General features: G+C 44.9%; 1 protein-coding gene across 3 annotated transcripts in view; it reads left to right on the top strand.

The window, feature by feature from the left end:
• Positions 1-27,709, top strand: part of LOC137372492 (putative methyltransferase NSUN7) — a 168,348-nt gene that overhangs the window by 7,658 nt on the left and 132,981 nt on the right. For 2 of the 3 annotated variants that reach the window (XM_068036380.1, XM_068036365.1), the window contains exons 3-4: positions 4,452-4,510; positions 14,289-14,330. In XM_068036380.1, the coding sequence (XP_067892481.1) occupies positions 4,452-4,510; positions 14,289-14,330 (101 nt within the window). The remainder of the gene's footprint in view (positions 1-4,451; positions 4,511-14,288; positions 14,331-27,709) is intronic. The other variant, XM_068036371.1, reaches the window with a different exon arrangement.

The raw sequence follows: 27,709 nt of genomic DNA, 5'->3' as shown, positions 1-27,709 counted from the left end.
GTCTGAAGAGACCACGTCTGCTGACGAGGTCAAAGGCTTTGGTGAGATCAATGAAAGCAATGTAGAGGGGCATCTGTTGTTCACGGCATTTCTCCTGTATCTGACGAAGGGAGAACAGCATGTCAACGGTTGATCTCTCTGCACGAAAGCCACACTGTGCCTCAGGGTAGACGCGCTCTGCCAGCTTCTGGAGCCTGTTCAGAGCGACTCGAGCAAAGACTTTCCCCACTATGCTGAGCAGGGAGAACCAGGGGATATAGTCTCAATAAGAGGTAGGCCATTTAGGACTGAGATGAGGAATTTCTTCACTCAGAGCGTGGTGAATCTTTGAAATTCTTGACCCCAGAGGACTGTGGAGACACAGTCATAGAGTAGATTCAAGACAGAGATCGATAGATTTCTAGATATTAAAGATATCAAGGGATATGGGGATAGTACAGGAAAATGGCGTTGAGGTAGAAGATCAGCCATGATCTAGTTGAATGGTGGAGCAGGCTCTAGGGGCTGAATGTCCTACTCCTGCTTCTTATGTTCCTATACTGGCCTCCTCCAGGCAATAACATTTTTGTTGTTGATCTCTCAAGGTAGATGCAGATAAGGAAGGCCATTCGTCCTTTGGTTACCTACTTTGGTCTTTGTAGCATCTTCCTGCAATTGAGCATTCAACTATTTATTAAATGCTTGTGTTGATCACTGTTTTATTACATAACAATCATTTTCCTGACATCAGTCTTAAATTTGCCTTGTAGAGTCATGGAGTCAGAGTTATACAGCACAGAAACAGGCCCTTCAGCTCATCGTGTCTGTGCCGGCCATCAAGCACCTAACTATTCTAATCCCATTTTCCAGCACTTGGCCCCTAGCCTTGTATGCTATGGCGTTTCAAGTGCTCATCTAAATACTTCTTAAATGTTATGAGGGCTCTAAGGTGAATATTTGAATGAATGTCTGCTTGTCTTATTAATCTGAAACTATTTTGGATTTATCTTTTCTCTACAATGTATCAGATCGTCTACTTCTAAGGTCACCTCCCAAAAGCCACCTTTTCAAGGTAGAAAAGCCCAGTAGTCTTTCCGCATTACGCAGTTCTGTTCCTCGGAGTCAATCTCTTTTTGCTCTTCTCTGAACTATCTCTGAAATTTGAATATCTTCCCTGTTTGAGTCACCACAACCAATTACACTAAATGAATATGTGGTGACAAGAGCAGTGTTCAGTTTAACCATAACTGCTCATTTGCACTCTGCTATATTAACTATATAGTTTAGCATTCTGTTTGCTGCTCCCCAATAACTAGAATACCTAGATCATTTTGTACTCTATCCATAATTCAATCCCATTCATGAAATACATATGCCATCTATTTTTTCCCTTCCTATATGCTGTACCTCATACTGTCTACATTAAATTTCATTTGTCATTACTCCACCCACTTGCCTATTTATATTTTGCAACATTTGCCATGTCTGTGGAGGTGCCTGCAGGCTGTATAGACTGTGTTACAGTAAACCCACTAAATTTTCATTGGGATTGACCTATCTTGCTCGAGGCTAGAAAATTGTGTGGCACTCTTATCATAGAAGAAATTCATAATTCATTTGGCTCTCATTTAGACACTGATGTGGATTCAGCACATGTGCCATTAATAGCCAAGTGATTGAAGGTGTCTTTGACAATGCTATCAAGCAGCACTTACACAGCAATAACCTGCTCGCTGATGCTCAGTTTGGGTTCCGCCACGGCCACTAACCTCATTACAGCTTTCGTCCAAACATGGACAAAAGAGCTGAACTCGAGTGACTTCCCTTAACATCAAGGCAGCATTTGACTGTGGGGCATCAAGGAGCCCTAGTAAAATTGACGTTAATGGGAATGAGGGTGAAACTGTCCACTGGTTGAAGTCATACCTAGCACAAAGGATTTGGTTGTGTTTGTTGAAGACCAATCATCTTAGTCCCAGGACATTGCGGTAGGAATTCCTCAGGGTAGTGTCCTAGGCCCAACCATCTCCAGCTGCTTCATCAATGACCTTCCCTCCATCATAAGGTGAGAAGTGGGGATGTTTGCTGATGATTGTACAATGTTCAGTACCATTTGTAACTCCAGATGCTGAAGCAGTCCGTGTCCATATGCAACAAGACCTGGGCAACATTCAGGCCTGGGCTGATAAGTGGCAAATAACAATTGTGCCACACCAAGTGCCAGGCAATGACTATCTCAAACAAGAGAGAATCTAACCATCTCCCCTTGACATTCAATGGCAATATCATCGCTGAATCCCCCACTATCAACATCCTGGGGATTACCATTGATCAGAAACTGAACTGGACCAGCCATATAAATACTGTGGCTACAAGAGCAGGGCAAAGACTGGGAATTCTGAGGTGAATATCTCTCCTCCTGACTCCCCAAAGTCTGTCCACAATCTACAAAGCACAAGTCAGGAGTATGATGGAATACTCTCCACTTGCCCAGATGAGTGCAGCTCCAGCAAAACTTGGGAAGTTCGACACCATCCAAGCGAAATAATCTGCTTGATTGGCACCCCATTCACCACCATAAGCATTCACTCCCTCCATCACCGATGCACAGTGGCAGCAGTGTGTACCATACACAAGATGCACAGCAACATCTCACCAAGGCTGCTTTGACAACACCTTTCCAAACTGTGACCTCTACCACCCACAAGGGCAGCAGATGCATGGGAACACCACCACCTGTATGTTCCCCTCCAAGATTAGAGATACAGCACTGAAACAGGCCCCTTGGCCCACCAAGTCTGTGCCGAACATCAACCACCCATTTGTACTAATCCTACACTAATCCCATATTCCTACCAAACATCTCCACCTGTCCCTACATTCCCTACCACCTACCTATACTAGTGACAATTTATAATGGCCAATTTACCTATCAACCTGCAAGTCTTTTGGCTTGTGGGAGGAAACCGGAGCACCCGGAGAAAACCCACGCAGACACAGGGAGAACTTGCAAACTCCACACAGGCAGTACCCGGAATCGAACCCGGGTCCCTGGAGCTGTGAGGCTGCGGTGCTAACCACTGCGCCACTGTGCCGCCCATCGCCCCCAAGCAATACACTTTCCTGACTTGGAACTATATTGCCTTTCCTTCTCTGTTGCTGGGTCAGAATCCTGGAACTCTCTTCCTAACAGCACCATGGGTGTACCCGCACCAGATGGACTTCAGCGGTTCAAGAAGGCAGCTCACCACAACTGTCTGAAGGGCAATTGGGGATGGGCAACAAATGCTGGCCTTGCCAGCAGTGCCCACATCCCATGAAAGAATGAAAAAAAAAAGTTCTGTTTGTGACATATCAGGCAACAGTCCTACCAGAATGATGTCCCCAACGCCCAGATTGAACTTGGCAGAACTATTGGGTATTTTCCCTCCTTCCTTGTTTCTGTCCCATTTGTGAATGTTTTCCCTGCTAATTTCTTACTTTCACTACCATGTCATTTATGTTACTGACTTACCTTATGTTTCAATACACCATCTTGGGTCTGGGGATGGAGACTTTGGGGGGAGGGCCCGACCAGATTCACAAACCAAAGTGCAATTTTGTATTGACTGTGTATGTGTAATATTTGCCAATGCTCTAACTGTCTTGCAGCCCAGGGCTTACACTAGCCTGTTTAGCTCTACTGTTAAGGTAAACTGCTGGACTTCACTTGGATCTGTCAGCACACCTTGCCAACTGCCCCTGGACAGTGGACCTTTTCTTTGTTCTCAAAGCCCACAGAAAATCGTGGGTGGAGGGGGAGGAGCTTGACTTCCAGCCCATTTCTTGTCTAGGGGTTGGTCAGTAGAACTGCCAATTTAAATAGCTGCAGGCATCCCAAGACTTAATTCATACCAGATACCACATGCTGTGGTGAAATAAACAAGGATAACACCATCTAGTGTGAATGGCCTACTAGATGTCGAAATGAGGTAGGGAAATACCTATTTTCTGAGGTCATTATGAATAACTCTTTCACTGGTTTTTCTATTTAACATGCCAATCCCCTTTATGTCTCAGAGGTAATTATCTATCCTATTAAGATGACTGAAGGGATGCTTCGTAATTAATCCTTAATAATCTTAACCAGTGTGTATAACTGACATTTTTACGTAGAGAATCTCCACTAGGTTCAGTAAGCCAATAATTCTTAGTTGTAGTAATTAGATATACTCTGAATGTGACCTACGGTTTGAAAATTGCTTCATATAGTTTTGAAGTTTGACATGCTTATTAAGATTTTCACTACATTTGTTTTCAGTTGTAAAGGGAAAACCAAAAGTGTGCATGATTTGCAATTTTTCTATTGCAACGGAGTTGGCTTTCTCAATGTGTTGTAGTAAGCCAAACTTAAAATGAGTTGTTTTGGACTAGGTAAACATTATACCATTATATCAACATGATTTTGTTTGTCATTGTTTCCCTTTTAACAGATCAAGATGTCTTGGAAGAGATATTGATTAACAGTTGTTTTTACCCAACTCAGCAAATCGTAAGTAAGCACTCTTCAAACTGAAGAATCTCTTGCAAGACAAATTCTTCTTCTCACATTGTAATGTGAATGCTTGTCTAAAATCCATTCAAAGTCAATAGTATTTAGGGTGCCTTATGAAATTCGGGTTTCATACATGCTTTTAAAAGGAAATTAGATAGATGCTTGAGAAATAAGAAGGAGAGAGGGAAGACAAGATAATAGAGGGGCAGAGGGGAAAAGACGACTGCTCTGTTCGGCTAAGTGATCTTCAGTGAATTGGGAGGGTAACCTATATGTGTTCAAGTGAGGTTCTTGGGCTTCAATCATCAAAATGATATGGAGTATGGGGGGGAGGAGTGATGAGGATTACAATCATGTAAATAATGCTAAGTTAGGGGAGAGGTTGGCTAGTTCCAAACCCAGAGTTGCAGTCACTATTTCTGCACAGTGCACATATCTGCTAATTTTACAATGGTGTGGATTAAGTGCAAGTGGGTAAGCATAGTATCTGTGTTCACTTGTGGAATACAAAATGCAGTTGTGCTATGTTCATTGTATTTCTGCTCTGGAGAGGAAGGAATTTTCAACTCTGGGGAGAAAAACTCTGGTGAGGACAAGGGGTAGCAGGTGATTGAGCACTTCGGTAAAATCCCAGCTTTTCTGCTTAGTGCCTTGAGAGTGGTGGTGGGTTCTCTGCCTGTATAATTTTGCTATGGAGGAAGATCATGCTTTTCAAGTTCAAGCTCTGAAAGAATGGCTGGCAGTACTTAACAACAACTTGTATTTATATAGCACCTTTAACATAATAAAGCACTTAAAGTGGATGTCACTTGGTCGGAATAGAATGCATCCTAAGTTGCTGAGGGAAGTAAGGCTAGAAATTGCAGAGGCGCTGGCCGCAGTTTTCAATTCTCCTTAGATGCAGGGGTTGTGGCAGAGGGCCAAAGTGCAAATGTTACATCCTTGTTCAAAAGAGCGGAGAGGGTAAACCTGGCAACTAAGGTCCAGTCAGTTTAACATTGCTGGTGGGGAAGCTTTTAGAAATAATAATCAGGGTGAAAAGTAATAACCACTAGGACTAATAAAGAAGACCCAGCACAAATTTGTTTAGAGCAAATTGTGTTTGAGTATTTGATGAAGTGACAGAGAGGCTGGATGTAGGCAGTGCAGTTAATGCTGTGTAAATCGTTGGAATGATAGAATAGTGCAGCGCAGAGGAGGCCATTTGGCCCATTGAGTTTGCCCTGGCTGTTTGGAAGAGCAATCCAGTTTGTCCTATTCCCATTTTCTTTCCTGTTTGGCTCTCTGTTCACAACATTTCTGCAGCTACTGGTTTGCTCAAAAGCACCCTCACCTCCACCTTTGATGCCATAGTCCACACTAAAACTATTGCGCACTCATTGTCACTGGCCATTGTCACTAATATGGCCCTCATCTCTGATCTCTTAACTCCAAGGGACGCAGATTTGAATGGATATAGCAAGAAATTGGTTTAGCCATTCACCACCAGATCTGGCTGGACAATATAACACTGTTGTGTCTTGCTGTAGTCTGCCAGAACTGTTCATTAATCCAGGATCATTGTGGAATGCAAAGATCACCACCGGCTTCTTTTCTCTACTGCAAATCATCTTAAACTCCTTTTGTTACCAAGATTAAGGCCATCTGATTTGTTACCTCTGCAGAGGTTTTGATAGGTACACAACTCAAGCAGTCTCTGTCCATTGTCATTCATCCTTCCAATGCCATAGCGCCCAAGGCAGGAAGGCCATGAGTCATGGTCGGCCCCAACCCTGGCATTAAAGTCCCCCAGCAGGAATAGGTGTTCGGTGTTGGGGATGCGACTAATGATATTTTGGAGTTCCTCATAGAACTGGTCTTTAACTTCAGGTGGGGAGCAGAGTGTTGGAGCATAGATGCTTGAGTTGTGTACCTATCATAACCTCTGCATCACCAACTCATTCTTTCACACTAAACCCTGTCACCAGGTTTCTTAAGGCACCCAAGATCACGTCGTTGGCACCAGCTGGACCTCATCGTCACAAGGCCTCTTTAAACAGTGTTCAAATCACACGCAGCTTCCACAGTGCGGACTGCGACACCGACCACTCCCTGGTGTGCAGCAAGGTTAGCCTTAAACCAAAGAAGCTGCATCACTCCAAGCAGAAGGGCCGCCCGCGCATCAACACGAGCAGAATTTCTCTTCCACAGCTGTTACGCAAGTTTCTAAATTCACTTGGAAAAGCCCTCCAAAGCACTCCCACAGGGGATGCAGGGACCAAGTGGGCCCACATCAGAGACGCCATCTATGACTCAGCAATGACCATATATGGCAATTGTGTGAAGCGGAATTCAGACTGGATTCAATCTCACATTGAAGAGCTGGAACCTGTCATAGCCGCTAAGCGCATTGCACTGCTGAACTACAAGAAAGCCCCCAGCGAGTTAACATCCATAGCACTTAAAGCTGCCAGAAGCACTGCACAAAAAACAGCCAGGCGCTGCGCAAATGACAACTGGCAACACCTATGCAGTCATATTCAGCTGGCCTCTGACACAGGAAATATCAGAGGGATGTATGATGGCATTAAGAGAGCTTTTGGGCCAACCATCAAGAAGATTTCCCCCCTCAAATCTCAATCAGGGAACACAATCACTGAACAACGCAAGCAAATGGACCGCTGGGTGGAACACTACCTAGAACTGTACTCCAGGGAAAATGTTGTCACTGAGGCCACCCTCAATGCAACCCTGTCTCTGCCAGTCATGGATGAGCAGGACGTACAGCCAACAAAATTGGAACTCCGTGATGCCATTGATTCTCAGAGAGCCAGTGGAAAAGCCCCTGGGAAGGACGGCATTACCCCTGAAATCATCAAGAGTGCCAAGCCTGCTATACTTTCAGCTCTGCATGAACTGCTTTGCCTGTGCTGGGATGAGGGAGCAGTACCACAGGAGATGCGCGATGCCAATATCATCACCCTCTATAAGAACAAGGGTGACCGCAGTGACTGCAACAGCTAACGTGGAATCTCCCTGCTCAGCATAGTGGGGAAAGTCTTCGCTCGTGTCGCTTTAAACAGGCTCCAGAAGCTGGCTGAGCGTGTCTACCCTGAGGCACAGTGTGGCTTTCGAGCAGAGAGATCCACCATTGACATACTGTTCTCCCTTCGCCAGCTACAGGAGAAATGCCGTGAACAACAGATGCCCCTCTACGTTGCTTTCATTGATCGCACCAAAGCCTTTGACCTCGTCAGCAGAAGTGGTCTCTTCAGACTACTAGAAAAGATTGGATGCCCACCAAAGCTACGAAGTATCATCATCTCATTTCATGACAATATGAAAGGCACAATTCAGCATAGCGGCACCTCGTCTGACCCCTTTCCAATTCTGAGTGGCGTGAAACAGGGCTGTGTTCTCGCACCTACACTGTTTGGGATCATCTTCTCCCTGCTGCTCTCACATGTGTTCAAGTTCTCAGAAGAAGGAATTTTCCTCCACACAAGATCAGGTGGCAGGTTGTTCAACCTTGCCCGTCTAAAAGCGAAGACCAAAGTACGGAAAGTCCTCATCAGGGAACTCCTCTTTGCTGACGATGCTGCGTTAACATCTCACACAGAAGAGTGTCTGCAGAGACTCATCGACAGGTTTGCGGCTGCCTGCAATGAATTTGGCCTAACCATCAGCTTCAAGAAAACGAACATCATGGGACAGGACTTCAGGAATGCCCCATCTATCAATATTGACGACCACACTCTGGAAGTGGTCCAAGAGTTCACCTACCCAGGCTCAACTATCACCTGTAACCTGTCTCTCGATGCAGAATTAAACAAGCGCGTGGGAAAGGCTTCCTCTGCTATGTCCAGACTGGCCAAGAGAGTGTGGGAAAATGGCGCACTGACACAACACAAAAGTCCGAGTGTATCAAGCCTGTGTCCTCAGTACCTTGCTCTACGGCAGCGAGGCCTGGACAACATCTCAACTCATTCCATCTTCGCTGCCTCCGGAAAATCCTTGGCATCAGGTGGCAGGACCGTATCTCCAACACAGAAGTCCTCGAGGCAGCCAACATCCCCAGCATATACACCCTACTAAGCCAGCGGCGCCTGAGATGGCTTCGCCATGTGAGCCGCATGGAAGATGGCAGGATCCCCAAGGACACATTGTACAGCGAGCTCGTCACTGGTACCAGACCCACCGGCCGTCCATGTCTCCGCTTTAAAGACGTCTGCAAACGGGACATGAAGTCCTGTGACATTGATCACAAGTCGTGGGAGTCAGTTGCCAGCAATCGCCAGAGCTGGCGGGCAACCATAAAGGCGGGGCTAAAACGTGGCGAGTCGAAGAGACTTAGCAGTTGGCAGGAAAAAAGACAGAAGCGCAAGGAAAGAGCCAATTGTGTAACAGCCCCGACAACCAATTTTATCTGCAGCACCTGTGGAAGAGCCTGTCACTCTAGAATTGGCCTTTATAACCATTCCAGGCGCTGCTGCACAAACCACTGACCACCTCCAGGCGCATACTCATTGTCTCTCGAGACAAGGAGGCCAAAGAAGAAGAAGATTTGTTACCTCTGCTGCTTTCCTCCTTTCACTAGTCCATTGGGCCAGAATTCCTCTAAAGCTCCCCCCTGCTCAAGCCCTAAGCTTGTACCTTCCTCTAATTTCTTTCCTATCTCCCCTCATGCTCTCTCCAAGCTCATCTCATCCATGAGACTAACCTCCTGCTCCCTTGACCCTATTCACATTAAACTGCTGATTGTCCAACTTCCATTCCTGGCTCCCTCATTAGCTGATATTGTTAACTGTTCTCTCTGTTCAGGTATTGTCCCTCCCTCCTTCAAATCTACTGTCATAACCCTCTCCTCCAAAAAAAAACACTTGACCCCAACATCCTTGCAAATTACCACTGCCATCTCCAACTTCCCTTTCCTTTCCAAAGCCCTTAAATGCGTCGTCACCTCCCAAATCTGTGCCTGTATTTTCTGGAACTCCATGCTTGAATCCCTCCAATCAGGTTTCCACCCCTGCCACAGTACCAAAATGGCTCTTATCAAAGCCTCAAATGATATCCTATGTGACTGTGACAAAGGTAAACTTTCCCATCTCGTCCTTCTTGACCTGTCTGCAGATCTTGACATGGTTGACCACACCATCCGTCTCCAACACCTCTCCATTGTCGTCCAGCTGGGTGAGACTGCTCTCATCTGGTTCCGTTCTTCGCTATCTAATTCAGAGAATTAGAGAAGCCAGAGAATCGCCTGCAACGGCTTCTCTTTCTGCTTTTATACCATTACCTCTGGTATCCCCCAGGGATCTATCATTGCCCCCCCCCCCCCTCCTATGTCTCACCTACATGCTGACCCTCAGTGACATCATCCGAAAAGTGTCAGTTTCCACTTGTACGTTGACAACATCCAGGTCTACCTCACCACCATCGCTCTCGACTTCTAAATTATTAGGCTGCTTGTTCAACATCCAGTACTAGATGCGCAGAAATTTCCTCCAATTAAATACTGGGATGACAAAATCCCTTATCTTCAGTCCCTACTTCAATCTCTGTTCCCAAGCCATTGACTCCATCCCTCTCCCTGGCAACTGTCTGAGGTTGTTCACAACCTTGGTACCATATTTGACTCAGAGATGAGCTTCCGATTACATATCAGTGCCATCGCTGTAACTGCTATTTCCATCTTAATAACATCGGCGGCTCTGCCACTGTCTCAGTTCACCAGGTTCTGAAACCCTCATTCATGCCTTTGACTCTCGACTTGACTATTCCAACGCACTCACGGCTGGTCTGTCACATTCGTCCCGCTGCAAGTTTGAGGTGATCCAGAACTCTGCTTCCCATGTCCCATTCGCACTCGAATGTTCAGTTGACCTATCACCACTGTGTTCACTGACCTACATTGACTCCTGGTTAAGCAATTTAAAAATTCTCATCCTTGTTTTCAAATCACTCCATGGTCTCGCCCCTCCCTATTTTGATAATCTGCCGCCCCAAATACCTCTGAGACATCTACATTCCTTTAATTTTGACCTCTTGAACATCCCCGATTTTAATTTCTTCGTCATTGGTGGCCGTGCCTTCTGCAGTCAAGGCCCTGAGCTCCAGAATTCCCTCTCAGAACCTTTCTGCCTCTAACTCAGTTTTCTCCTTTTAAGTTGCTCCTTAAAACCCACCTCTTCAATCAAGCTTTAGGTCATCTGCCTTAATATCTTCTAATGCAGTTGGGTGTCAAATTTTGCATTATTACACTCTTGTGAAATGCTTTGGGATGTTTTATTATATTAAAGACACAATATAAATGCAAGTTGTTCCTCTGTCAGGTATGACGCCAGACAATTAAGATGTTTCCCTCTTAATCCCATTTACTTCAGTTTTTCCAGAGCCCCTCACTACCAAACACTGTTGAATGCTGTCCTGTTGTTGAGGATTGTTACACTTGCCTCTCCTCATGTATCTATATCTGGATCAAAGCGTTATCAGATTTGAAGTTACATAGTTCAGAGGCGTAGATATAGCTTAATAGCACTGTTGATGACTCTTTCCATCACTTTTGATGATCAGGAGGAGGCTTATGGCATGATAATTGACTGCATTTTATGAACAGGACATACCTGGGCAATTTCCAACATTGATCGATGCAGCATCATAGCTTCACTGGAATGGATGGTTAATGGAGATATTTTGTGGTGAACAGCATGAATTTTGGGATTGTCTTCAAAATAATTTGTTGTATGCAAACACATTTTTGAAGTGTGGTAACTTTGTAAGGCAAACACAAGAGCCATTTGTGCACAGCAAGATCACACAAATAGCCTAGAGATAAATTGCCAGCTAATCAGTCATTGGTGGTTTTGGTTGGCTCAGCGATGTTATTTGATTAATTGCAGAGGGGGTAGAGCTCCCCATTCATTTTTCAAAATATTGCCGTGGATTCCAAAGCAGATGTTTTATTGTTATAAAAGCAAAATACTGCGGATACTGGAAATCTGAAATAAAAACAAGAAATGCTGGAATCACTCAGCAGGTCTGGCAGCATCTGTGGAAAGAGAAGCAGAGTTAACGTTTCGGGTCAGTGACCCTTCTTCGGAACTGACAAATATAAGAAAAGTCACAGATTATAAGCAAGTGAGGTGGGGGTGGGGCGAGAGATAACAAAGGAGAAGGTGTAGATTGGACCAGGCCACATGTTAATGGTGTGTTGAAAGACAAAGCATTAGTACAGATTAGGTGTTAATACACTGAATATTGAACAGCAGCAAGTGCAAACCTGAAAAAAACAGTGGGTAAGCAAACTGAACAAACTAAGATGAAATGAAATAAATGCAAAAAAAGATTGTAAAAAATGTAAAAAAGAATGTAGAAAAAAGGAAGAAAAAATAACTAAAAATGAAAGTAAAATGGGGGGCTGTCATGCTCTGAAATTATTGAACTCAATGTTCAGTCCGGCAGGCTGTAGTGTGCCTAATCGGTAGATGAGATGCTGTTCCTCGAGCTTGCGTTGATGTTCACTGGAACACTGCAGCAATCCCAGGACAGAGATGTGAGCATGAGAGCAGGGGGGAGTGTTGAAATGGCAAGCAACCGGAAGCTCAGGGTCCTGCTTGCGGACTGAGCGGAGATGTTCCGCAAAGCGGTCACCCAGTCTGCGCTTGGTCTCCCCAATGTAGAGGAGACCACACTGTGAGCAGCGAATACAGTATACTACATTGAAAGAAGTACAAGTAAATCGCTGCTTCACCTGAAAGGAGTGTTTGGGGCCTGGGATAGTGAGGAGAGAGGAGGTAAGTGGGCAGGTATTACACCTCCTGCAATTGCAGGGGAAGGTGCCCTGGGACGGGGACGAGGTGGTGGGGGTAATGGAGGAGTGGACCAGGGTGTCGCGGAGGGAACGATCCCTTCGGAATGCTGACAGGGGAAGGGAGGGGAAGATGCGACTGGTATTGGCATCACGCTGGAGGTGGCGAAAATGGCGGAGGATGATCCTTTGGATATGGAGGCTGGTGGGATGAAAAGTGAGGACAAGGGGAACCCTGTCACGGTTCTGGGAGGGAGGGGAAGGGGTGAGGGTAGAGGTGCGGGGAATGGGTCGGACACGGTTGAGGGCCCTGTCAACCACAGTGGGGGGAAATCCTCGGTTGAGGAAAAAGGAGGTCATATCATGGAAGGTAGCATCATCAGAGCAGATGCGTCGGAGACGGAGAAACTGGGAGAATGGAATGGAGTCCTTACAGGAGGTAGGGTGTGAAGAAGTGTAGTCGAGGTAGCTGCGGGAGTCGGTGGGCTTATAATGGATATTGGTAGACAACCTATCCCCAGAGATGGAGACAGAGAAGTCGAGGAAGGGAAGGGAAGTGTCAGAGATGGACCATGTAAAGGTGAGAGAAGGGTGGAAATTGGAAGCAAAGTTGATAAAGTTTTCCAGTTCGGGGTGGGAGCAGGAAACTGCACCGATACAGTCATCAATGTACCGGAAAAAGAGTTGGGGGAGGGGGCCTGAGTAGGACTGGAACAAAGAATGCTCGACATATCCCACGAAAAGACAGGCATAACTAGGACCCATGCGGGTACCCATAGCGACACCTTTTACTTGAAGGAAGTGCGTGGAGTTGAAGGAGAAGTTGTTCAATGTGAGAACAAGTTCAGCCAGGCGGAGGAGGGTGGTGGTGGATGGGGACTGGTTGGGCCTCTGTTCCAGGAAGAAGCGGAGAGCCCTCAAACCATCCTGGTGGGGGATGGAGGTGTAGAGCGATTGGACGTCCATAGTGAAGAGGAGGCGGTTGGGACCAGGAAACTGGAAATTATCAAAATGACGTAGGGCGTCAGAAGAGTCACGGATGTAGGTGGGAAGAGATTGGACCAGCGGAGAAAAGATAGAGTCTAGATAGGAAGAACAGTGGCGCAGTGGTTAGCACCGCAGCCTCACAGCTCCAGTGACCCAGGTTCAATTCTGGGTACTGCCTGTGTGGAGTTTGCAAGTTCTCCCTGTGTCTGCGTGGGTTTTCTCCGGGTGCTCCGGTTTCCTCCCACGAGCCTAAAGACTTGCAGGTTGGTAGGTAAATTGGCCATTATAAATTGCCCCTAGTATAGGTAGGTGGTAGGGAAATATATAGGGACAGGTGGGGATGTGGTAGGAATATGGGATCAGTATAAATGGGTGGTTGCTGGTCGGCACAGACTCGGTGGGCCGAAGGGCCTGTTTCAGTGCTGTATCTCTAAAAAAAAAAAGAAGTAAGTTCAGTGGGGCAGGAGCAGGCTGACACAATGGGTCTGCCGGGACAGTCCCGTTTGTGGATTTTGGGAAGGAGGGTTTTATTGTTATATTTGCCTACATAATAGTCACTGCATTTCAAATTAATTCATTGGATGTTAAGTATTTTGAAATGTTTGAGAGTTGTGATTAGGTGCTATAAAATTTCAGCATGAATTGCCTATTCTAATCTACTTTCCCATAAACAATATTTATTGAAGTGTTTAGCTAATTTTGTCTGAAATTTCATGATTGACTGACTGCTTTAGCTGCAGTAGCCAGTTATGATGGTGTATTTTGTGTTCTCATCACTGCATGATGGAATTTCTTCTAATCTTCCCCTTTATGCCTCTAGAATGAATCTTACATTTTTCTTCGATACCAGTAGAAATAATTTTCATTATTCATTTATCCTCTCAAATTCTTAACTTTTCTGGAAGATCCCTTTATCTTTCATCCTTACTGTTCCAGTGAATGTAGAATAGCCTACGTTTTCCACACATTCTCCATTGATGCTTTTTCTTTTGATGCTTTTAGTATGGGTGCGGATGGAAGTCTGGTGGCAGAGGGTATAGCAAGGTTAGTAAAAGGACTCAAAGCAAACTAATCACCAGTGATAGATGGTATTTATTCCAGAGCATGGAAGGAGACTAGGGAAGAGAATTGTGAGGAACTAATCATTGTTTTCTCTGAACTGCTTCCAGGATTTGCATGTCTTCCTTGTTTTTCATCAATAGAACACAAGGTGTGGTTCAGTATAAATTCCTTTGAATTGTACTCAGTTGTTTTGACAAAGTACTTAGACATGTTAAGCCTCTCTCAATTTCAGTTTATTCGCTAACTAGGCTGAATTCACCAATGCCAGTGTCGCGAGTAGAAATTGCGTCCGATGATCATTGTCCAACATGATTCGTCCTTCCCTTGATTTGATTTTATAAAAGACTTTTTTTTCCCAGTGGAAATGCTACACTACCTGCCTTGCATAGTAACTACTTTATTCTTAAGGAAAATTTTGTTGTTTTATACATTATTAACTCAACTTTTGGAATATTTCTTTAAAATATCGGGGTGAGTGGAGGGGGGGGGGGGGGGTGTTGGTGGTGTGGTGTGGAAAGGCTGATATGAGCAAAAATGACCATGAAGCTGTTGGATTGTTGTGTAAAATTTGTGTGTTTAGTTGGGATGTTGACTAGCTTTTGACCCACAAGATACAAACTCTGATTTCTTAATCAAGATAGAGAGTTTATTAAGTACAGCAAGAATAAACAAGCAATACTTAACCAACGACAGTAGTTATACAGCAGGATATAGGGTGTCCTTGGTCCTTGCCTTCCGAGCTGCCGTCTTCTTTCTTGAGGTGTTCTGTTGACTGTAGGTGCAACAGCCCCAACAAACAAATTTCTCTGCAGCACCTGTGGAAGAGCCTGTTACTCCAGAATTGGCCTTTATAGCCACTCCAGGCGCTGCTTCACAAACCACTGACCACCTCCAGGCGCGTATCCATTGTCTCTCGAGATAAGGAGGCCCAAAAGAAAAAAAAAGAAAAAAGAAGGTTGGTTTCTTGAATCGGTATGCGCCTTGTCTCAGCACCTGTCATTTATGGCCCCCTCCGAGGATTCCTTCCTTCCATATTAGGTTATAGTCCACCTTAACCCTTTAGTCAGGTTTAACCTCACCTTCTTACATTGTCTCTTCTTGATTAGTTTATAGTAATCAGATCACAGCAGATATGACCCTACCCTCTGTATATTGTCTCTGCAGACAGCTTGATGGTCCAGTCATTGTCACACAATGGGATATGTTTGCTGTGAATTCGTCTTGAATGGTCCCTGAATATCATTATTTGCATTATCATCCTTCATGAGGCCTACCAAGTCTTTCCCTTATTGTGACTGAATCTGTCTTAGTTTGAAATGCAGACTGTGCATCAGGTCTCATAGCAACGCTACTTTTGATATGTTTGTGAAAATAAACACTGTCTTCCACCTTCTGCCCACTACTGTATGCCAATATAAATTTCACATTTAACAACATGATTCTAAACACAAAGTCCAGAACTTAGATTAGAACTAATACATAGCCCCTGGAAAGGACGGCATTACCCCTGAAATAATTAAGAGTGCTAAGCCTGCTGTACTCTCAGTACTCCATGAACTGCTTTGCCTGTGTTGGGATGAGGGAGCAGTACCACAGGGCATGCGTGATGCCAATATCATCACCCTCTATAAGAACAAGGGTGACTGCGGTGACTGCAACAACTACCGTGGAATCTCCCTGCTCAGCATAGTGGGGAAAGTCTTCGCTCGTGTCGCTTTAAACAGGCTCCAGAAGCTGGCTGAGCGTGTCTACCCTGAGGCACAGTGTGGCTTTCGAGCAGAGAGATCCACCATTGACATACTGTTCTCCCTTCGCCAGCTACAGGAGAAATGCCATGAACAACAGATGCCCCTCTACGTTGCTTTCATTGATCGCACCAAAGCCTTTGACCTCGTCAGCAGAAGTGGTCTCTTCAGACTACTAGAAAAGATCGGATGTCCACCAAAGCTACTAAGTATCATCACCTCGTTCCATGACAATATGAAAGGCACAATTCAGCATAGCGGTGCCTCATCAGACCTCTTTCCTATCCTGAGTCGCATGAAACAGAGCTGTGTTCTCGCACCTACACTGTTTGGGATCTTCTCACTACTACTCTCTCATGCATTCAAGTCTTCAGAAGAAGGAATTTTCCTCCACACAAGATCAGGGGGCAGGTTGTTCAACCTTGCCCGTCTAAAAGCGAAGACCAAAGTACGGAAGGTCCTCATCAGGGGACTCCTCTTTGCTGACAATGCTGCATTAACATCCCACACAGAAGAGTGTCTGCAGAGACTCATCGACAGGATTGTGGCTGCCTGCAACGAATTTGGCCTAACCATCAGCCTCAAGAAAACGAACATCATGGGACAGGGCGTCAGAAATGCTCCATCCATCAAGATCTGCGACCACGCTCTGGAAGTGGTTCAAGAGTTCACCTACCTAGGCTCAACTATCACCAGTAACCTGTCTTTCGATGCAGAAATCAACAAGCGCATGAGAAAGGGGTCCGCTACAAAGTCCAGACTGGCCAAGAGGGTGTGGGGAAATGGCGCACTGACACAGAACACAAAAGTCCGAGTGTTTCAAGGCTGCGTCCTCAGTACCTTGCTCTACGGCAGTGAGGCCTGGACAACGTATGTCAGCCAAGAGCGACGTCTCAACTCATTCCATCTTCGCTGCCTCTGGAGAATCCTTGGCATCAGGTGGCAGGACCGTATCTCCAACACAGAAGTCCTCGAGGCAGCCACCATCCCCAGCATATACACCCTACTGAGCCAGCGGCGCTTGAGATGGCTTGGCCATGTGAGCCGCATGGAAGATGGCAGGATCCCCAAGGACGCATTGTATAGCGAGCGCGTCACTGGTATCAGACCCACCGGCCGTCCATGTCTCTGCTTTAAAGACGTCTGCAAACGCGACATGAAGTCCTGTGACGTTGACCACAAGTTGTGGGAGTCAGTTGTAAGTGATCGCCAGAGCTGGCGTGCAGCCATAAAGGCAGGGCTAAAGAGTGGCAAGTCGAAGAGACTTAGCAGTTGGCAGGAAAAAAGATAGAAGTGCAAGGAGAGCGCCAATTGTGTAACAGCCCTGACAACCTGTGGAAGAGTCTGTCACTCTAGAATTAGCCTTTATAGCCACTCCAGGCGCTGCTTCACAAACCACTAACCACCTCTAGGCGCTTACCCATTGTCTCTCGAGACAAGGAGGCCAAAGAAGAAGAATACACTATGTATAATATTCCTGAACATAACCATAACATCATTTGAAATCATTCTAATTTAAAACATAGCATCTCAAGTGAGTTTTATCAGACCATAACTTGTATAAATTCATCCACCTTTTAAAACTTGGCAGATGTTAACCCTTTTGTTCCTACAGTTGTAAAAACCTAACTGATTCACTAATGTCCATCCTTTTAAAAAAGGAAACCTGCTTTATGAGGAAAAACTTTTTCACTCAGCAAGTGGTTAAGGTCTGGAATGCGCTGCCTGAGAACGTGGTGGAGTCAGGTTTAATTGAAGCACTCAAAAGGGAATTAGCCTGTTGTATGAAAAGGAAGAATGTGCAGGGTTAAAAGGAGAAGGTAGGGGAATGGAACCGAGGGAATTGCTCTTTCAGAGAGACAGTGTGGACACGATGGGCCGAATGGCCTCCTTCTGCACTGCAACTATTCTGTTCTTACCTGGTCGGGTCTATATGTGACTTCAGTCCCACAACAATGTGTTTGACTCCTAACTGCCCTCTAAAATGACCTAGCAAACCACTCAGTTATACTCAACACCATATGGACTGTGCTGAATTTTATGTATATGCTTTTGGCAAGTAGCAGAGTTAGGTGAAAAAAATTTAGAGGAATTACTTTGTCTGTTCAGACAGAGTTTAACCACTACGACAGTTCAAGATTCATGTACAAGTGCTAGGTCTTGAATGGCCTAACGAATGGACCTTAAAGTGATTGGTGGAGGCTGCTCAGAAAAAGACACAAAAACTTTGCCAAAGTTGTATACTTTTGCAGCCAGAAGGAGCAGGAGTGCCATGTCAGGATATATGTTTGATTATGCAAACAAGTTGGGATCCTATGCTGGTAGTAGGATCTCGCTGCAAAATTCAGGTACAGATCAGTGGAACCTGTGCTACAAGGTCCTCCTCTTTGTACCAGACCATGTGGCCGAACCAATGGTCCTCCAAGAAACAAATGTGAGGCCTCTGCCCAGAAGAGAGGCAAAAGGGAATTGCTTCTGGTTGGGCAAAAATGTTGAATTTTCAGGGCTTGGAAAGATAAGGGGAGTGTGACTAATTGGATAGCTCTATCAAAGAGTTGGCACCAGCACAATGGGCTGAATGACCTCCTATACTGTATGATTCTTTGATTTACAAGTGGGGATAATGTGGCAATGATAGTAATTATGAGTGATACCCAAATTGTTCTGATTGGTGTAGCTGAAATTGGATTTGCAAGTATTGTCTGTGGGTTAGCTTTCATATTTATTTATTCCTTTTTGCTGCTTTATAGCTTATATCTTACAAGTTCAACATCATTTCTGATATTAAAATGAATAATTAATACTTTGTTAAACTATGATGCTGGTTTGAGGCAAATTAAACTACCTTTTTCACTTCTGTTAGCCAGGTTATTACCTGCTTCTCTGGTTTCCTGAAACTCTTGAATATTGCTGTACCCTGGATGTGTACTTTTGTTTTCATGTTGAGGGTTGTACATAGGTTGGGTTACCATAGCAAAGTCCAGCATGTAATGCAAGAATTAAGGCAGAAGTGTTTGCAAGCATCTTCAGCCAAAAATATCAAATCTTACTTCATCATAAATGCCAATGTCCAGTTAATTGGATTCACTCGACATAAAATAAGTAGCTGAATACACTGGATATAGCAATGCCAAAGGCCCCTGATAACATCCTGGATGACCCATGCAACAGAATCAAACAGCTCCTGAGCAAAATTAGTCCAGTCCATCTGTGACACTAACATCTACTTGACTGTGGAAATTTGCCTGGGTATGTTCCAGCCACAAAAAGGTAGGACATATGTAACCTCACCGTTATTGGCTTCTTCCCAATCATTAGCAAAGTGTTAGAAGCAGTGATCAATACTGCTATCTAACAAGACATGCTCACACGTGCACATTTTAAGTTCTGCTAGAACCATTCTGCTCCTGACCTCATCACTGCCTTAATCCAGATATGGCTGTAAGACTCAACTGTCAGAGGAGTTGAGAAATATGCCCTGTATCAGGGCAGCATTTGACCAAGCATGGCACTAAGGAGTCCTACCAATATTAATATCAGTGAGCAAACCTTCCAGTGGCTGAAGTGAAATCTGGTTTTGATTGTTAGAGGTCAATAATCACAGCCCCAGGATATTGGTGTTTTAGTTCCTCAGGATAACTACCTTCAGTTCCCTTATCAATGATCATCCTTTTATCATAAGGTCCAGAGTTGGGCTGGTTGATAACCATTTTTGTCAGACATGTGAATGGAACTAATGAAGCATTCCATGGCTGCATAGACCATAGTTTGGAATGACGATACAGATAGCGTCCATACTATAGTACCAGACAATTGTCACCTTCAAAAAGAGAAGTCTCAACTAATTTCAACCCCCTCAGATTTACAACAGCACCATCATTGCTAACCTCCCCCACCACCAACATATTGGGGTCACCATTAACCAGAAGCTTAACTGTGTTAGCTTTTCACTTAAGGATTCAACCTGAAACCACTTGGTGACAGCAGGCCTTCAAGAGATAGCAGAGGTCAGTACAAAGTAGTATATCACGGCAGTGATTTACAACTCTGATTAATTCTTACCCACTCAGCCAGTAGGCAGAAGAGTGTGTGATGTCCTGGTAGTTTCTGTACCTTTGACTAGGCACGTGTTAGGCTCCAGCCAGCATTTGCATCCACTTGCACAGGCCATATGTTGTCTTGACTAGGCAAATGTTAAGCTCCTTTAGCCAGCATTTATGTCCATCCATGCAAGAGAGGAAATAGTGGAAGGTCTGACAATCATTTTCCAGACCTCACTGGATACAGGTGTGGTGCCGGAGGATTGGAGGAACTGCTAATGTTGTACCTCTGTTTAAAAAGGGAGCGAGGGATAGACGAATAATCGCAGGCTAGTCAGTCTATCCTCAGCAGTGGGCAAATTATTGGAATCAATTCTGAGAGACAGGATAAATTGTTACTTAGAAAGGCACAGATTAATCAAGGACAGTCAGCATGGATTTGTTAAGGGAAGAACTTGTCTGACCAAATTGATCGAATTTTTTTGAAGAAGTAACAAGGAAGATAGATGAGAGTAGTGCAGTTGATGTGGTCTACATGGATTTTAGCGAGGCTTTTGACAAGGTCCCGCATGGCAGACTTGTTTTAAAAAAATAAATAAAATCCCATGGGATCCAGGGAAATGCAGCAAGGTGGATACAAAATTGGCTCAGTGGCAGGAAACAAAAGGTAATTGTTGACAGGTGTTTTTGCGACTGGAGGGCTGTTTCCAGTTGCATTCCGCAGGGCTCGGTACTGGGTCCCCTGCTTTTTGCAGTATAGATTAACGATTTGGACGTAAATGTAGGGCGCATGATCAAGAAGTTTGCAGACGACACAAAGATTGGCTGTGTGGTAGATAGCGAGGAGGATAGCTGTAGGCTGCAGGAAGATATTGATGGTCTGGTCAGATGGGCAGAAATGTGTCAAATGGAATTCAACCTGGAGAAGTGTGAGGTGATACATTGGGGAAGTCAAACAAGGCAAAGGAATACGCGATTAATGGGAAAATACTGAGAAGTGTAGAGGAAGTGAGGGACCTTGGAGTGAATGTCTACAGATCCCTGAAGGCCGCAGGACAGATTGATAAGGTGGTTACAAAGGCATATGGAATCCTTTCCTTTATTAGCCAAGGTATAGAATATAAGAATAAGGAGGTTATGCTGGAACTGTATAACTCATTGGTTAGGCCACAACTTGAGTACTGTGTGCAGTTCTGGTCACCTCATTACAGAAAGGATGTAATTTCACTAGAGAGGGTACAGAGGAGATTTATGAGGATGTTGCCAGGACTGGAAAAGTGCAGCTATGAGGAAAGATTGGATAGGCTGGGGTTGTTCTCCTTGGAACAGAGAAGGCTGAGGGGAGATTTAATTGAAATGTACAAAATTTTGAGGGGCCTGGATAGAGTGGAGGTGAAGGGCCTATTTACCTTAGCAGAGAGGTCAGTGATGAGGGGGCATAGATTTAAAGTGTTTGGTAGAAAGATTACAGGGGAGATGAGAGAACATTTTTTCACCCAGAGGATGGTGGGGGTCTGGAACTCACTGCCCGAAAGGGTAGTTGAGGCAGAAACCCTCAGCTCATTCAAAAGGAATCTGGATATGCACCTCAAGTGCTGTAATCTGCAGGGCTACGGACCAAATGCTGGAAGGTGGGATTAGACTGGGTGGATCGTTTTTTGGCCGGCACAGACATGATGGGCCAAGTGGCCTCTTTCTGTGCCATAAACCTGTGATTCTAAATCAAGAAACATCGTCTTCTCTCCTACTTCTGCATCTGACTATTGACAGTCCTTCTAATATGCCCCAAATGTCGATCGTCCCTGATCATTTGACTCCAGATATCCAGAATCACCTCTGTCCATGCTAGTTAAAAAGGTCATCTGTTTCATGTGTCCTGCCATCTTTATCCATGCCTTGTAGAGGGGCCCTTCTCTCTACCCCCTTTAGTCTGATACAGCATTCGCTTGCTATTACATGTCTTTTAGCTTATCTTATCAACCCTTTACAGATAATGGTTACCATTAATGTGCCTTACAAGTTTCGGTTACTTATCAGTTACAAGCATTGGCTAGTTTGAACACGAAAGGTCCACTCAAACATATGGTTTCAGTTTTAATATTACTTAAGCCATTGCATTGCTAACAACAGAATTCTTCTGAAACAGGACTGTGAGCAAATGATTAAAGAAAAGGACCTGTTCAGAGGTGGATCAGTCCATAATAGACTTACAATGGGACCAGCCACATTAGCACTGTAGGTACGGGAGCCCTGTATAGATTTTGGCTCACCTCCTGAACCTTTAAGACGACTTCTCCATCTACAGGACTCAAGTCAGGAGTGTGATACAATACTCACCGTTCATCCAGTACAATTGCAACAACACTCAACAAGCCTGACACCATCTAGGAGAACATAGTTTATTTGATTGCTATCCCTACCACTGAACTCAATATCTGTCTTCCCCACCATCAGCATACTGGATACACGATAGCCAAATTATCGAACTTACTTCAACAGCACCCTCCGATCCCAGGATCTCCAGCACCAAGAAGAACAAGCAGAATATTATTGGAACACTATTACACATCATTGTATCTTGTACATATACTGCCATTTCTTCTTCATTCTTAATCATTATCCTGACATTCCTTATCTACAGCATTGTGGAAGTACCATTTAGTGTCCAGAGAATAGACTGTCTGAGATATTTAGTTCACTGCAATATGCTGGAGGTGCCATCAACTGGTGAAGTATTTCTAGCCTACGCCAGTGGTTTATTTTGTTCAACTACTAGCCCTTACTAGTACCTGAACATACCCGCTGGCTTAGTCTGAGCATTTTGGTCAGTTGGCACACATAGTCTGACCTTACATGACCTCTATTGATGGGTCATTTGCTGACCCTCTACCAATTCCACTCAAACTTACGAGCTGTTCACTGGAGATGCAAGATCCCTCCATTCTGCCCAACTCCATAGCATTCTGGTCAGTTGCAGGGGGTGGGGTCCCGCTCGGATGTTCTTGACATTGTCAAAAATGGAATGGATGTTTCCAGAGGGGCTGTTGGATTCGTCTGTCTGCCATCTTAGCATTAATGTTTTGCAAATTGAATTGGATAGCTGAAAAAAGTGATATCCCTTTGCAGTTTATTCAAAAAAAATTGCTAAGTGAACTTTCAGCTTTTCTTACTATATATTCTACTCTCATCTGCAACAGCCTTGAGAATATTATAAAGAGTGGTGTGTTGTGTGGCATGACCACCGTGCTAAATGGGATAGATTTCAAATAGATATAGCAGCTCAGAACTAGGCACCCATGAAGTGCTGTGGGCCGTCAGCATCAACAGAATTATATTCAACCACAATCTGTAACCTCATGGCCTGGCATATCCCCCACTCTACCATTACCATCAAGCTGAGGGATCAACCCTGGTTCAATGAAGAGTGCAGGAGGGCATGCCAAGAGCAGCACCAGGCATACCTAAAAACTGAGGGGTCAAACTGGTGAAGCTGCAACACAGGACTACATGCATGCCAAACAGCGGAAGCTGCATGCAGTAGACAGAGCTAAGAAATCCCAAAATCAGCGGATTGGATCTAAACTCTGCAGTCCTCCCACAGCCAGTTGTGAAAGGTGGTGGACAATTAAACAATTGTCAGGAGGAGGAGGCTCCACAAATATCCCCAACTCAATGATGGAGGAGCCCAGTACATCAGTGCAAAAGACAACGCTGAAGCATTTTCAACCATCTTCAGCCAGAAGTGCTGAGTGGATGATTAATCTCTGCCTCCTCCTGAGGTTCCCAGCATCACAGATAACAGCCTTCAGCCAATTTGATTCACTCCACGTGATATCAAGAAACAGCTGAAGGCACTAGATACTGCAAAGGCTATGGGCCTTTAGTACAGAAGACTTGTTCTCCAGAACTGGCTGCGCCTCTAGCCAAGCTGTTCCAGCACAGCTACAACACTGGCATCTACCCGAAAATGTGGAAAATTGCCCAGGTATGTCCTGTACACAAAAAGCAGGATAAATCCAATCCTGCCAATTATCGCCCCATCAGTCTACTCGATCATTAGCAAAGTGACGGAAGGTGTCGTTGACAGTGCAATCAAGCGGCACTTACTCAGCAATAACCTGCTCACTGGCGCTCAGATTGGGTTCTGCCAGGGCCACTCAGCTCCTGACCTCATTACAGCCTTGGTCCAAACATGGACAGAAGAGCTGAAGGTGAGGTGAGATTGACATCAAGGCAGCATTTGACCGAGTGTGGCATCAATGAGCCCTAGCAAAACAAGAGTCAATGGGAATCGGGGAAAGCTCTGCACTGGTTGGAGTCCTATCCAGCACAAAGGAAGATGGTTGTGGTTGTTGGAGGTCAATCATCTCAGTCTCAGGACATCACTGCAGGAGTTTCTCAGGCTAGTGTCAAAGGCCCAACCATCTTCAGCTGCTTCATCAATGACCTTCTCTCCATCATAATGTCAGAAGTGGGGATGTTCACTGATGAGTGTACAGTGTTCAGTACCATTTGCTACTCCTCAGATACTGAAGCAGCCCATGCCCATATGCAGCAAGACCTGGACAGCATTCAGGCTTGGGCTGATAAGTGGCAAGTAACATTCACACCACACAAGTGCCAGGCAATGACCATCTCAGACAAGAGAGAATCCAGCTCTCTCCCCTTGATGTTCAATAACATTGCCATTGCTGAATCCCCCACTATCAACATCCAGGGGGGTTACCATTGACCAGAAACTGAACTGGACCAGCTATCTAAGTACTGTGGCTACAAGAGCAGGTCAGTGGTTGGGAACTCTGCGGTGAGTAACTTGTCTTTTGACTCCCCAAAGTCTGTCCACCATCTAAAAGGCACAAGTCATGAGTGTGATGGAATACTCTCCACTTGCCTGGATGAGTGCGGCTCCAACAGCACTGAAGAAGCTCGACATCATTCAGGACAAAGCAACCCGCTTGATTGGCATCCTGTCCACCATCGTCAACATTCTCTCCCTCCACCGCTGACGCACAGTGGCAGCAGTGTGTACCATCAACAAGATGCACTGCAGCAACTCACCAAGGCTCCTTTGACATCACCTTCCAAACCCACGATCTCTACCACCTAGATGGACAAGGGCAGCAGATGCATGGGAACAGCATGAAATAATTTTTAAAAAAAAAACTTCATTTCCCTCCTCAAGATTGTGCAGCATTTGACCATTAGATATAGGTAAATTACTAGGCATGTACTGGTCTTGTTTATTAATTAAAGGATGCTGTGCCACCATACTGTCATTCTCATGATTTTTAAACCACATCCCAAAAGAAGGAATTCTGAAATAAAAACAGCATTCTGCAGTGTTTTGCTTTTTTAATAATAATTCTGAAAGGCTGTTGTGCAATTTCCATATATTTCTCCATCGGTCACCACAACAAGTCAAGGATTATTGTGCTTTGCTGTTCTCAGACAAAATTCACAACTATTTTGAAATCCCATTGTGGGCGTGAGGACAAGCCTAGGACGAGGATTGTGCAGTGTGCAGCTCGTGACTATGATGCACAAAACTCCTCGTGGGGCTTTATTGTAGGTGGCCCATAGACTGTTGAGATACCTGAACCTCTGCTTCAGCATGCTTTTGGTTGCTCAGGAGGGTGTCATGACTCACTTCTGTTGCCCAGGAGATATCCTGCCATGTTCCTTGGACGGCCGAATGTTGGGGGGATGCTAGGCTGATGTATTGTGACAGCTGGCTGCATACTTTCCACAAACATGCATGATCCTGTTTCTATGAATGGATATCAATGACGCGGTAACTTTGGTGATCGATACAACTTGTTGGTTTGTCAGTATCCTGAAAGCATCATGTGGGCAGTTTGTGATTCCCTAGATGTGAGGGAAGCCAGCCAGCCATTACCGCAAATTCCCAAGCTCTCTGGTGTTTGCTATTTAGGTCAATGGTGAAGGTGCTGTCCTGCTCAATTCTAGCTACAGAGGTCTGCAACAGCCTGCCTGGAGAAGCACAGCCTTTTGAAGCACTGCTCTTCATATGGATCCAAGAAAATGACTCTTGGTCTATGCACCTTGTTTGCTGGGTATGATTTCCAAAGAGCTGCCCCCTCGTCTGTCATCTTACAGACCCAGCCGCTGCTGAAACTGCTACTGCTGCTCCTCTTCTCCAACTGTGCCTCCATTCAAATAAAACTGGCAATAACGTTACCCGTTAAAAGCAGATAAATCTTACTGAAGATGATCAAGCAATCTGGAAGATGCAGGCAATCTAAATATCACAAAGGTCCTGTGATCCACTGAGCTGCAGGTGAGAGCCACTTTTTATACTGCTGCTGCACTGGGTCTGAGATGCCAATCCTGCCAGGTTTTGTTGGTGGGTCTGCCACTGGGTGGGAATTCTGCGATTTTTTTTTTTTCTCTCTAATATACATAGGTAAAACAGAGCTGTTCTAATTGAATATATTAAAGTGGTCTCAGCTTGCTTGTGCTTACATTGAAAGAGTGCGCCATTAAAATCACAGGGCGAGGAAGCCTATTGGGAAGATCGCGGTAAGTAATCCACTGTTATTTTAACTACCCATCTTTCTCTCCTTGATGTTCTGTGACAATTGACATGATTGACTGACATCGGTTCTTCATTTGTCCAGCTCCATGGACTTTCACTTGGCTTGATGCCATTGCTACCTATTCAAATGCAATCTGTGCCCAATGATGCATTCTTGCCCCCTTTCTTTTATTTATCTAACTGCCCCTCTGCAATAGCAGGGTAGCAACGTCAGAGCAGCTGTCCTCTGCTTCTGAGTTTGTAGTGGGGGCAAAGACAATGGTTTTGGCCTTTCTGATGTTGTTTTGGGAGAGTTGTAACTCATTCAAGACTTAATATTGGATAAGGAGTCTGTCAATATAGAGGTAGTTGACTGCTTCCCTCACTGCCTCTGTGCCATCCGACTGCTTGTCTGATATCAAATTTTGGGCTTCCTCCATCTCAGTGTTGCTGTGAAGCCATCAAGCTTGGCTCCCATCACAAACGGGACCCTTGTTACTTAATCCACCTCCATCCACGGCAACTCTGGTTGAACCAGATTGTTGGCAGCTTTGATGTTGTGTTTGACCCTAACTGACGCACAATGTGGTTTAAGGCTATCATCGAGAATGCTTCTTTTCGTCTCTCCAACCTCTGCTCGACCTTGGCCTCTTTATTGCTGTGATCCTTACAGCACACCTTTGTTTGCCCCCCTCATCCTTTATTACTTCATACTTTTACAAAACTCTACTGCACTTATCTTGTCATATACCATGTCCCATTCGCTTATGCCTCCCATTTTTGAAGGCCCATATACATGGGGAAGCCTATAGTGAACCTATTAGGTTTGAGTCGATTAGAAGCGCCAAAGGTACTGAGAATCCATGGTTAATTTCAGATTTTAAATTAAATCAACTCCACTACTAGGTGGGAAGTCTACCAGTACTGATGATAAATCTTTAAGAGCACAAAAAACATGTATGCACAACAAAATGCTTGGTGCATTGGGAAGCCTGCCAAAAAGCCTGCGGTCAATGCCAAGGAGCATGGCAGAGTCCAGCA

Source organism: Heterodontus francisci, chromosome 1 (genome assembly GCF_036365525.1).
Source record: "Heterodontus francisci isolate sHetFra1 chromosome 1, sHetFra1.hap1, whole genome shotgun sequence".
Lineage (NCBI taxonomy): Eukaryota > Metazoa > Chordata > Chondrichthyes > Heterodontiformes > Heterodontidae > Heterodontus > Heterodontus francisci.
This window is presented reverse-complemented; position numbering and strand designations above follow the sequence as displayed.